Genomic DNA, 12,650 nt, shown 5'->3' on the forward strand with positions numbered 1-12,650 from the left:
ATTTCTGTACAACTTCCATTCAAAGACTATAAAGCACTATAAGGTGAGCATTATTCCTATGTTATCAGATGGGAAGAATGATGCATAAGAAACTGAATGAGTTGCTGGTCAGCTCCACCATCAGGAATAGAAACTGGGACTTCTGATGGTTACTATAATAAGCCACTAGGCAGTGCTTATTTCACATATTAACTAAATAGCTTAAAACCTGTGGCTCATGCAACTAAGCCAATAAGGAACATGCACTTTAAGTGCCATTAAAGTTCACTCTCCCAATGAAAACGTATCAAGAAGGTGGATGTAAAAGAACACGATGTTGCACTAGTACATTCAACAACATCTGCAACACCTCCTGACCCAGATATTCCTCACATTCCAGGGGGGGGGTGTCCTGTATTGGCACAGCTGACCCCCAGAGCAAATAGCTATTAGCATCCAAAGCGACTAAGCCTCCCATCCAAACGTGGTACAGCTGCAACAAAAGACAACCATGGAGTTAACAAATAAACAAACTGAACTCCTGCGCCTCCTAGGACATCACAAAGCAAACAATTAGGTAAGTTTACAACCTCCTAATTGCATCTAGCTCTGGCAACAACAAATAGAGTTTGGTTTACCCAATGCAAATGAAATCTCACTTCCTGCTCAAAGAAACGAAAGGAGGGAACAGTTTTTCTTTGCAGTACAAGATTTTGCCAACAGATTACATTTTTATTGGTAGGTCAACAACTTCATTTTTTAGTTCCTTCAAATATCACTAAGCCAGGCATGGGCAAAATGCGGCCTGCGGGCCAGATGTGGCCTGCCAGGCCATTTTATCCAGCCCATAGGGGGCCTAAACATTTTTTAAAAATAGTATTTATCTGCCCCTGGCTGCCTGTCATGCAGTCCTCGATGGCTTGCCTAAACTCAGTAAGTGGCCCTCCACCCAAAAGAATTGCTCAGCCCTGCAATAAGGCCATGTTACTGGATGACCAATGCACCTCCTATTCCAATACAGGCAGTCCTCAGACTTACGACACAATTGGTTCCTGAAAACCACGTCTTAAGTCAAAATGTTGCAACTCAGAACCAACTGTCTCATAAGAAACAATGTTATAAATGGGGGATTGGTTCCTGAACCAAGGCCCAATACCCTATTTTCACCAAAAATACCCCAGAATTTTGTACTCGATCAATTATAGATGAGTAATGTAGCTATGTTAATATATTTATATTGTAAATAGCAATCATATTGATTTGGAAGGACTTCTTTGCGGTGACTTTGCTGGACTTTTTGAAGGGTTCTTGGCTAGAGTCTTCTCAGGAGTCTTGGCTGTAGGTTTTTCTGGAGTCTTGTCTGCTTTCTTAAAGAAAGTGTCCAAGGAAGTTTGGACAGATGTTCTCCAGAGAGATAAGCGATGCAGCAAACTTGTTCACGGGCATCACATTGCATTGGATCAAGCGTTCTAAGTCGAAACTGCCGTTGTAAAGTTGAAACTGTCAATTTATAAATGTGGTAGAAGTTTTAATACTATGTAAGGCTTAGATTCTCCTGTCTTCCTCCTACTGCATAGGATTTACTGTCTTTTAAGAAAATGGCTGTGACTGAACGCGACTGTATTACTGTCTGTCCCTCTGACACCATACGTCTAAAAATGCATGCAAAATAGTGCATCAGAACCTCTTTTTCACTTGATTTGCCACCATTCTCGTAAAATGTTGACAACTGCCACTGCAGCTCCTTGTTTAGCTATCTGCTAGTAAAAGGGTTAAGAAAACTGTAAATGCTGATTTAAGTAAAAGCAAGTGGATGCATAAGTGTACAACTGGTTCTTCTACTGAAAGAAATTCACACGTCTGTGTGACAAATCTCTGAATGTTTACTAATATGCTTTAACAGCGATACACTAGATGCTTCCAAGAAAAACCATTCATGTGTTTTTGAGCCTGAATCATTTGCCACCCAGCTTTTTCCCAATATCATAAAAATTGTTTCATGTAATGAATAAACTGTAGACACTTCTACTTTTATGTTTTTAGAAAGAAAGCACCAGTGAATGTCAGGAGTACAGGCAACGTGCAGTATATCAGATCAATTCTGTCTAGGAATTAGAGAACTTCTCTCTTCAAATGCAGTCTTGCATTACTAATGAACTTTGTTTGCTGTGTGTCAAACCTTTACTGAATATATACTGCATACCCTAGTACCAGATTGGACTTTGCATTGTAGTTACCCAACCCAGCATCTCCTTTGTGTAAAGCAAGTTATCTGCTCATATCACTTACATGCCCAAATTCCCACATGAAACAGATAAGCAAATAATCCATCACAAATCTCTCTCTGACATAAAATAAGGCAGTCAATGTCAGGGGAAGGAGAGAAGAAAGGAAGAGAAAGAAATGGCAAACACACTGATGAATGTTATTGCTGTTTACAACCAAGTAGATTTAATGAGAAGTCTAATGGGGGGCACTGGACAAGAGCCTGATTTTGTATATGGAAGTGGCTAGAAACAATGGCTCTCACCTCAGGGGGGAGTAAGGAAAAGTGGTCAGGCAGACGTCAGGACAGGATGACACCTTAGAGATTCACTTGTTCAGAGGGGCATAAGCTTTCATAGACAACAGCCTACTTCATCGGGTACTATGAATCAACTTGCAGTGAGCAGAGGTACTAAACAGAAGGAATAAAGGAGAGTAGGGAGAGGACGAGAAATGGGGAAGCTATGAGACTGTGGCCAGACCCTTGACGTGCCCTGGACACTCATCTTCTATTAAATAGCTCTGCAGGTATGGAGAGCCAGTCTGAAATCTGACAGTTAATAACACTACCTGAAACACAAAAGGTTAAAGTATCTGACAGTCCAACTATGAATTAAGAAAGTTCAGTTCTATTGTGAGATGCTCCTATGCACTTTCAATAATCCCAACAGTTTATCTTCTGCACCCAAAGATGTAAAATATAGGCAATTAACTGCACTCCAAAAATGAGCCTTCTTTTTATCCATCGCACTGACTTTCTATCTTTAGAGCAACCGTGAAATATTCCTGATTGCAGCCAGATCTTTGGTGCACTATAAAATTGGCTTACTTTATCAAAGAGCAAAAAATGAGTTTGGTGTAGATATGGCAGCTAAAGCCTTCAGACAGGAGAAGCAATATGATGCTTTCAGACAGTTTTTAATGGATATCCATCCAAGTAAGGATTAAAAATCCCAGACTACTGTTGCTATGAGCTGATACCTGCAGTTCTAACTAAAAATCCCCTTATGTCATTTGAACAAATCCCAGCAACCTGCATATAACTGCTGCCACATTTACCAACACAAACTCTGCAATACCAGCATCTACTCTAAATTAGAAGCCAGTCTGCTCAGCTCCCTCTGACATCTATTTGTACAAGCCTGTCAAACCCCAGGGTGTACATACTATACAGGAGAAGGGAGAAGAGAAAAAAGATGCTTTTGATTTAGACTGGTGCTCTCATTGTAAGTGTAGCCATGGGAAAGCAGCAGCACACTCAAACAAACCTATTCAAATATGCATCTTTTCCTTGTAGCTAGTTTCTCAAAAATAAACCAAGTGGATTAGAAGCCCAGTCCTGTGTCCACCTAGAGTTATCTGAACCATGCAAAGTGGATCACTACCTCAAAAGAGGACATGGGGATTTTCCAACTTGGCAGTGTTGCTGGAAACATTTCTTCTATTCTCGTTTATTCTAAAAGATAAAAAATTGTTCTTCTGAAGTACAAGCTTCAGGGACAAATCATTTTTTACCAAGGGATTACTGAGCCTTACTTTGGAGATGGGGAGAGGGAAACCACATGAAGAAGTGAAATAACTCCTGCTCATCCTTCAGTTTGATAGTGGAAGGCTGACATGGCCTTCTTGGCACACCCCAATTCCAACATAATCCTCCAATTCCAACTGACTACACACCTCATATACAAACATAACACTTACAGTGTCTTCAAATAATCACCAAAATGAAATAGAATTAACAAACACTTGAATCGTATCCCAGAGGCCCAAGTAACTGGTTGCTTTGGAAACCCTGCATTGACATGTTGGGAAGAATTAAAGGCATAACAGCAGCAGAATCTACTCGAAATGTTGGTCGATGAAGACACCCTTCAAAAAATGGTAGCCAGAAAAAACTGAGAACATGCAAACAGATCATTTTTATGCCTAACCTGCGGGAAGTGGTCTCACTCAGGCTACTGCTGGTTTAAAAGACCACAGCACAATAAATTAAAAATTCTTTAACCTACTTGTCAACCTAACCTAGCACTGTGCTGATGCAAAATACCTTGTCTTCATGCAACTGGTTTAAATAAAATTATGGGGTTTTGTTAAGTTAAACTGATTAAAAAAAACAACCCTGGAGTGGACATTCAATTTGATTTATTTCTAGTTTTAAATCAATTTAGCTTAAGTCTGAACCAAACCAACTTAATCTAAATCAACATGAAAGAGGGATGCACTGAATTAACAGTGCTCATGCAGGGTCATGATCTGCACATCTAAATAGATGCCAGGCAACTTTGTCTAGAGACTGCACCTATGGATTCTGCTGGAAGAAATTAGAATTTTAAAAGAACACGGTACCATGTTAAAACTTACCGACTAGTTTCACAGGCTCACTGCAATACCCACATTTCATGTCAATTTTATACCTTACTTACTGACACTGAAAATAAATGTTTCCCCCTTTATCAGTGTAAATAAAATACTCAGTCACACTTAAAGCTCAGTCAGACTAATCCTAGAGCAAAGTTACATGAGACAGGAATTCCACTGAGCCCATTTAATAAACACAGCTGAACAATGTCCCTAAGAAAAATAAAAATTAACATCCAACGCTCATTTTAAATGACACAAATCTTCTAATATTAATTCTATAATTATTTCTAAAGGTCCAAAAAGTCCAATTCTATATATGCTACCCATTTATTGTAGGTCAAATTTAAAAGTCATTTCTGTATTATGAAATATGAAACATCATACACCAACTAGCCAGTTAAGTCAGTGCAAGCTCATTACCTTAATAATATAAAGTCTATGGGTTGATTTTTTTTCCACCACTGATTCTTTGCAGTTACAATATATATACAGCTACATATACTTTAAGTTAACTTTTTGGCTTAGATGCTACTTAGGCTCATTTCAACCACTGTAACAGCCAAAATGATCACCTCCTAGGGCCAAAGGAAAGGAAAGTGTGGGATTCCAATGGCGATGAGGAAGCAGGGGAGGGTCACTAATGCTATTCACCCTGCTCCCTTCAACTTCATAGTACCACGCTGCACCATGCCCCCCGTGGTAGAGTCCTGGACACATTAACTAGGACATTTTTCCCTTTAAACTTACATGTTTTTTCCGGCACAAGGTAATGACAACACTTTTCAGCATTCTGTGAAGTAGTTTCCATCTTAGAACTGCAGTCACCGAGATAGTTGAAGGCAGACGAGGCTGAGTAGCCATGTTCAGAAAAGGAGAGGCTCTCCAAGAAATTAAGACTGCATACCCTAGCCAAGCTTGTTTGAACAAGATGGCCAAGGATATAACTGACAGAGTACAATTGCTTCGAATTCATTTCTAGACAGCTAACTGCCAGGCCTAGCTGTTCAATCAGTGCACGTAAAAGAGACTTTATAATGTGAAGTACGATAAGTATTAGGCATTATTTAAAACATCACTGGCTTGTTGATCATGCAGTTTTACTACTCCGTATTTTCTCATGTCCAAATGAAAATAAGCCCTCAGTCGCAGATAGCTATACGTATCTATATATATCAATCAGATATATATAGTTGTCCGAGTTATACAATATACAAGTACTGTATGCTATATATAAAACGTGCATATATAAATATATATCATGCTAATATGCCTTCAAATATCAGATAACTGCATGTGTATATATACGCACATACATACATATATACACACACACATACATACATATATCTATACACACACATATATATGGATACACACACACACACACACACACACACACACACACAGACAGACTACCAGTATGCTTAGAAACTTTTAAACTGTTGATGTGTTTGAGATCTGTATATCCCTCTTTGTCTTTGGGCTTTCAAGCCGACAATGTAACAGCTTCCAAGCACAGGGATAGGGTGTGGCTCTGTTTAATCAACTGACAGGTTGTGCAGCATTTCAGAGGAGAAAAAAAGCCTTGGAAATTATTTTACTTCCTCCACTGATGTTGAAAAGATTCCCGCTTTATGTGTACATTTGTTGCTCTGGAAATCCATAAAGATCAAACAAAGGCAATCATGGGACCCAGACATTTGTTAGCTCTGTTGATTGCATCACCATGCAGAATCTATATTTAAGTTGCAGACTTCAGTCACAAATGTAGACGCTGCACTTAGAAGGGCTTGTCAGAGGCTTCTTACTCTCACCTGGAACTGAAATACACTAATAAGGTATGGATGATCATCCCTGGGGTAAAACTGATTAGAGTATATCCAGTATGTAATTCATTGTTGGGATGTTAAACTGGTGTCTAATAAACTGTGCCAGAGTATTTTTATCTTGGAGAAAAGTACAAGGTAAAATTTTTTACAGTACTGGAGGCCTTGTTTCTTGGTAGAACTAAGTGGAGTACTGCATGTTTAATGCAAGAAAATAAAACAAACCATACTGGTGACAAGGATGAAAATGATGATACTTAAGTTTGAGATATATTCAACTGAAGAATAATTTAATAGCTAAAGCTATTTACTAAAGCTAAGGTTTTATTTTTTTTGTAACTGTACACTTAATAAATAAAACCTCAAGAATACCATCTCAGACTAGAGGATGCCAGGGTTACCTGACAGTACAATGTCTAACTGTGAACTGTCCAATACAGACCGAAGATGCTGCTGAAGCTGGGCTGTGTCGTCCTGGTTCTTGTGTTCTTAAATGAAGTGCATTTAGTCACTCCAGAAAATACCACCACAATAGCTGCTGCCACAAAGCCAGCTGAAACAAGCATCACCACCAAGGCTGGATCTGATATCGCAACAGCTACAAGCGCGAAACCTGCTGGAGGAGCCGAACAAAGCACCAGCGCTGGATCCAATACCACAAAAACGACCAATACAGGCACAGTGCAGCATGGAAGCTCAATGGCTATCGTCTTACCTTTGCTTACTGTCACATCTTTGACCATGTTCATTTTTTGGTTGTGAATGCTCCTATTTTATAAGCTTTTTTCCTTCTTGTATATTTATGCACCACTTGTAGTATATTTATACCAATTCAAATTTGAACAAACTAAGAACATGCACTTATGGTCATGTGAGTTTGACAGCATAATAGTGGCACTATAAGTTAAGGTTGCTTAATTAATAACTAGGTTTGAATGGCTAGCTCCAGTTTGGAAGGTTGGCACTTTTCCCAAAAGGCAATCAATGTGTCTTAAGTATTTTATTTTAAAAGTGAAGGAAAAAATATATATTTTTCTACTTAAAATGAGAAATGTGAAAACATTTAATACTGTTACTCCAAATATATTATAAATATATGTAACTATACATATACTCCAAAATATATTATAAATATATGTAACTATGCAAATTAATCCCATTATACTTGTTTCCACCAAACTACATTTCCTGTAGTAATAAAACAGTGGTATCCTCCTACAGAAGCCAAATAGTAACAAATGTGACTAGTTTCCTTGATACCTTTTCTAATGTAATGTGATCAATGTGCACAAGGCTAACAGTGGTCAACAGTATCAATCCTGATAACCACGGAAAGGAGCTATGTTCCCTTTGCTAAGATTTCTCACCATCCTTTCCACAGATACTGATGTCTCAAGATCTGTTATGTGTTTATTGTAATTTCACCCCGTGATTTTTGGGGGCCTGCTGTTTTGTTCTATTTGAATTTTATATAAGGTTTGGTATAAACGGTAAGGTTTGTCAATAAAACTGCTCAATTCTTATATATGTTAAACTAGAACCATTTTAATAAAACTAAATTCATGCAGAATGTATAACTGCATGTGTTTCTGTCACTCTCTCTATAATCTGAAAAGACAACTAATCCCGTGAATCCTTCAACACAAGTGCAACAAAACCCAGCTATTTTAATTAATTGTTACAGAACAATTCAGAGAAAGACGAAAGCTTTAAAACGTAGGTGTTTTTGAGAAAATTGTTACCGCATGCCTCAATTTGTATTTTATTACCAACATTCCCAAAATTTCAGAAAAGGAGATTATGAAGGTACTGATATAGGCAAAATGAGGTAGATTTAACGGCCTTTAAAATTTTGCTCAGTAAAATCTAACTTTATACCATGAACTTTCAATATATTACACAAGCATTTAGATACTATGGGATAGGTACTTATGGAAGAATGTCAGTTGAGATAGCTCTCTTAGCTAGGAAAAATGTAGGGATTCATGACTATATTGTCACCCCAAACTGGAGAGAGAAAGGTTTGACCTGAGAAGCTAACACATCTCTCTTGTACACGCACCTTCTGCTTTGAGTTTTAAAATGTTCATTATTGGACAAGGTAGAAAGTAACATTTTCTTACCGCCGCGCAATATAGTAGAAAACAGGATTGCCAGCTTTTGATGTCCCAGCTTGGTAGAAAATATTTAATGTTTTCAGGGCCTTGAACTCTTCTTTTTCATGCACTTGGTGCCTAAAAATTAGCAAAATAATTACAAAACACCACGCTTTTAAAGCCAGATAGGCAAAACATCTTCAGATTAGTATTTTAAAGAAGTGCCTACATTTTTTTGTTTAATACTGATAACCAATTTTTGAAAGCCCAGCCATTTCTCCTTTCTCCAAGCTTTTTATTTAACCTTTGACCTCATAGTTGCGGGGGAAAAACCATACATTAGGAAGCCCTGGTTATTTTCTATTCAAAAATAGGAAAGGTATTTGCAGAAATGGTGTCTTTATTTTAGTATTATTTTTCTTACAAAAGGACCTCTTTCAGCAAACAACTATCTAGGAACAAATGACTACCTACTGAAGGTCTAAATAGTCAAACAATTTTAGGTAATTTGAAGCAGCTCCATTACCTGGTCATAAATTCTTCAAATTTGGAACTGGTGAGATTTAGACTGGACCAGTGCGTGTCTGCCACAGGCTTATGCTCAGGTGGGCCCAAGTAGGCAAGGAGAGTAGCCATTTTGTCAAATGGTCGTCTTCCAACAGCTTTGTGGTCCCTAGAAACAGTACATTACTTAAGAAACAAACTCCTAATCACCACTCAGCACCTTCGGCTTTTTAGCCATTAGCTTTCCTTATCTTGAATAACCAAGTTTCTCACTTCAACTGTTACTTTTGAGCACACAAAGAATGGATTTTATCTGTAGTGTTCACTTAGTCAATAAGAAATTGTTCATATAACAAATTAACATGTACAGGACTCGAGATGAATGACAGACATCTAACAACAGGTAGCAGCAAGAATTGCAGCAGAGAGTTACAGATAATCCACACTATACAATTTTTTTTATTAATAATCCAAAAAAGTTCATAGCGGGAGCATATTTTGAACCATCATGCTGTTTTCATGGGGCACGTCTAACACATACAATTACGGTGCATGGATAAACTGCAACGAATATTGCTCTGCAGTTAATTACTCCCAAGCGCACTGTTTGAATGTGCACCCAAGAGCAATAAACTCCAGATCAATAAACTCTGCAGTTTATTCATGCACAGCACACTGAACCAGGGTGGAGCGGTACTGGAGCAGTACTGGCTGGCAGGGGGCTCACGGGGTCAGCCTGCCAGCCCAGGGTTACTTCCCCCCAGCTCAATATGCTGTGAAGGGGCTGGCTGGCTAAGGCATGAGCGCAAGGCTAGCTGGCAGGCAGCCCCGACACTGAAGCACCCTCATGCCCCAGCCAGCCCCCTCCAGCATCTACACACGCGCTGCTGCAGTTTTCTTTACTTCGCAGCAGGACGGTACTTGTATTTACAAGTATTTACAAGTACTATCCTGCTGCGGAGTAAAGTAGTTTACTCCAGCCTAATAGGGGTGTAGATGCTGAGATGTTTACTGAGCAGCTAATTAGTTAGCTGTGCAGTAAACTGCTCGTGTAGATATGCCCACTAACAGCCAATTAATGCAAGGCAAACTATGCAAAATAATTGATTTGTCACATCAATAACTCCTTCCTAAGTAGTATTCACATGTCCTACCTGTTGCTGGAAAGATACTGGCCAATTTTCTCTTGATTGTTCCAGAGCAAACGATGCAAAGCAAGTACATTGCCATCACTGATAAAAGAGAGGCTGTGATTGACAGTGTCACTAGCAGGACAATCAGATGCAATATCAAGGAAAAACCTAAATAAGAGAGAAAATGAATTGCACACATTACTAGGGAAAAAAACCGCACGTGGTCAGACTCACTTTAAGACAAAAGGGCCATGAGAAAATGTTTTTCTCTTTGCTGTCCTTGCTTTCTGTACTTTTACACAACAGTGGTAGCAAATATCCAGTTAAGTTGACAGTAGGCTTACCTCCGTGCTGCATCAAAGTTGCTTTTTACAAAATCATTAAAAGGCCGCATGTGTTCTTCTTTTGTAAATAAGACATGGTTGGCAATACTTTGAAGTATCTAAAAAAACCCCAAAACCCCCCCCAAAAAACTGTTAACGGGCATATGTAGGTTTAATACTAGCAGCAATGCTAATGTAAATCTCACTCCTCCCTACAGCAAATCCCTTCACTTCAGTTTCCCTGTAAATCATCAGGACAAAAGAAACCTCTTGAATGAGCCAGTTTTACTAATTCAGTAAAACAATACCCCACCCTTACCCAATCAGTAGATATTTATTATTGGGAATGGCATTTTCACACACCAAACTCTGAATACTAGCAAAACTAAGTTAATTAATATTCACTAAGTGAGTTACAATTAAGGGAAGAGTTCTTCAACTGCAAACTTCAATAAAGTCTGACAGCCTAACTGGGTTTTTACAAGCTAAGTAAATTATGTAGGTATTTGAAGGGTATGGCAATGTACAGATATTGAAAAAGCACTTAAAACGTTGTCTGTGCAAACTGCTGAATTATATGGTAAATGCAGATTATTAAAATTCAAAGACTTAACGAAGCTTTGAAAGCCCTTTTAAGTAAAGAACTGAAATTTAACAGGAACAAAGTAGTAATGTGACAGCAGTTGTCAATGGCTTCTGCTTTAATGTTGCATGCCGTAAGTCCTGCGATACTAACATTTTCAAACTGTGTTGTTCTACAAAAATTCTGCATTTGTTCTAATTGGGCAAGCAAATCTAATATGGAGAAAATCCTTTGCAAAAATGAGGAACTGAAGTGGGAGACCAAAAAGCATACTGTGCTTCTACTTCCAAATACTGGGCAACATCAAAAGGTTTGGCTTTGATACCAATCTTTCCCCAGAACTAGATTACAAAGCCAGAGTATTTGAGTTATGCTGTGTGCAAAGGGTGGAACTGGCAATTTAAGTTAGCTGTGAAATGAGGAGAACATGCATGTACTTAAACAATGAAGTCCTCACAAGCCCCCCAGCAACATATAAATAGTAAAATGAAACAAAGTCAAATTAAAGAAAGCTAAACAACATAGTGAGGCCAAATAAAAATTTGAAGTCTCAAACTCAATACTTCACCTTTGACATTAACTTCAATCCTCTTTCAATTCTTGGTGGAGGTTTTTTATCTAAAATCCCTGCCTCATAAGGAGAAACAATCGCAGGATTGATAAACCGTAGGAACATGGCACTTCCGACCGCTCCAATACTGTTCTGAGGAAATCGCTGGCTTACAACCTGAGAAGTAAAGTTGAGAACTATTAAAAACACAGCTTGAACTAAAATGAAAGAGGAAGGAAAGCTGGGAAAAAGCATTCGGTATTGAAGTTCAGTTATATTTATATAGCCTAAGACCATAAAGACAACCATACAGGACTAATACATGGAGTAGAATTAGGCTATTATGAGCATGCTGTTTAAGCAATTATAACACAAGACTTACATTTTAAAAGGGGAAGAAATAAGCATAATAGAAAAAAAAGTAAAACACTGTGTAATTTTACTTTGTTTCCTATGAATACCCTCACATGGTGAAATTACTGAGAAGCAGACTGGAATAAATATGTTAGTACATGTTTGAGTTGAAAATTAAAAATATACGTTTCCATCAAACACACAGAAAGACTTTCTTTCCATTTTTTTTTTTTTTTACATTTCTGTGCAGTTACAATTTAAAGACTACCCATAGGAGCCTTTTTTACCCATAACATTTTTAATATAGCAACTTATGGCTAAATTTGTAAGAAGAAAACTTCACTGCAACCTAAGCAAACACTAAAAGAGATTTCCTATACCATGACCCTATTTCAGCAGCTTTGCCAAAGGACAGTTAAGATGGTTATGTTCAATGGCAAATCACTTATCTGAATTTCTCTCTTTAGCTGTACAACACCACTCTTTACTTTTCCCTCCTCTGCAGTAACTTTCATGCTGAGTAAAAAATCATTTGAAAATGGGGATCAGAATATGCTGAAAAATGTATAGATTTAGATATGGCACTACCCTTTGGGATCCAGTTCAAAATACTACAAAACATTCTTTGTAGCATGAACAGAATGAAAAAGTATGCTAAGAGATGCTAAGTCTTCCG

General features: G+C 38.1%; 1 protein-coding gene across 1 annotated transcript in view; it reads right to left on the reverse strand.

Annotated features, from left to right (window-relative positions):
• NF1 (neurofibromin 1) overlaps window positions 1–12,650 on the reverse strand; it is a 132,948-nt gene that overhangs the window by 68,804 nt on the left and 51,494 nt on the right. The window contains exons 32-36 of the mRNA XM_025210962.1: window positions 11,639–11,797; window positions 10,509–10,606; window positions 10,186–10,332; window positions 9,054–9,200; window positions 8,555–8,665 (exon numbers count right to left, since the gene is read on the reverse strand). Coding sequence (XP_025066747.1) covers window positions 8,555–8,665; window positions 9,054–9,200; window positions 10,186–10,332; window positions 10,509–10,606; window positions 11,639–11,797 — 662 coding nt within the window. The remainder of the gene's footprint in view (window positions 1–8,554; window positions 8,666–9,053; window positions 9,201–10,185; window positions 10,333–10,508; window positions 10,607–11,638; window positions 11,798–12,650) is intronic.

The sequence above is a fragment of the Alligator sinensis genome, unplaced genomic scaffold, assembly GCF_000455745.1.
Source record: "Alligator sinensis unplaced genomic scaffold, ASM45574v1 scaffold118_1, whole genome shotgun sequence".
Classification (NCBI taxonomy): domain Eukaryota; kingdom Metazoa; phylum Chordata; order Crocodylia; family Alligatoridae; genus Alligator; species Alligator sinensis.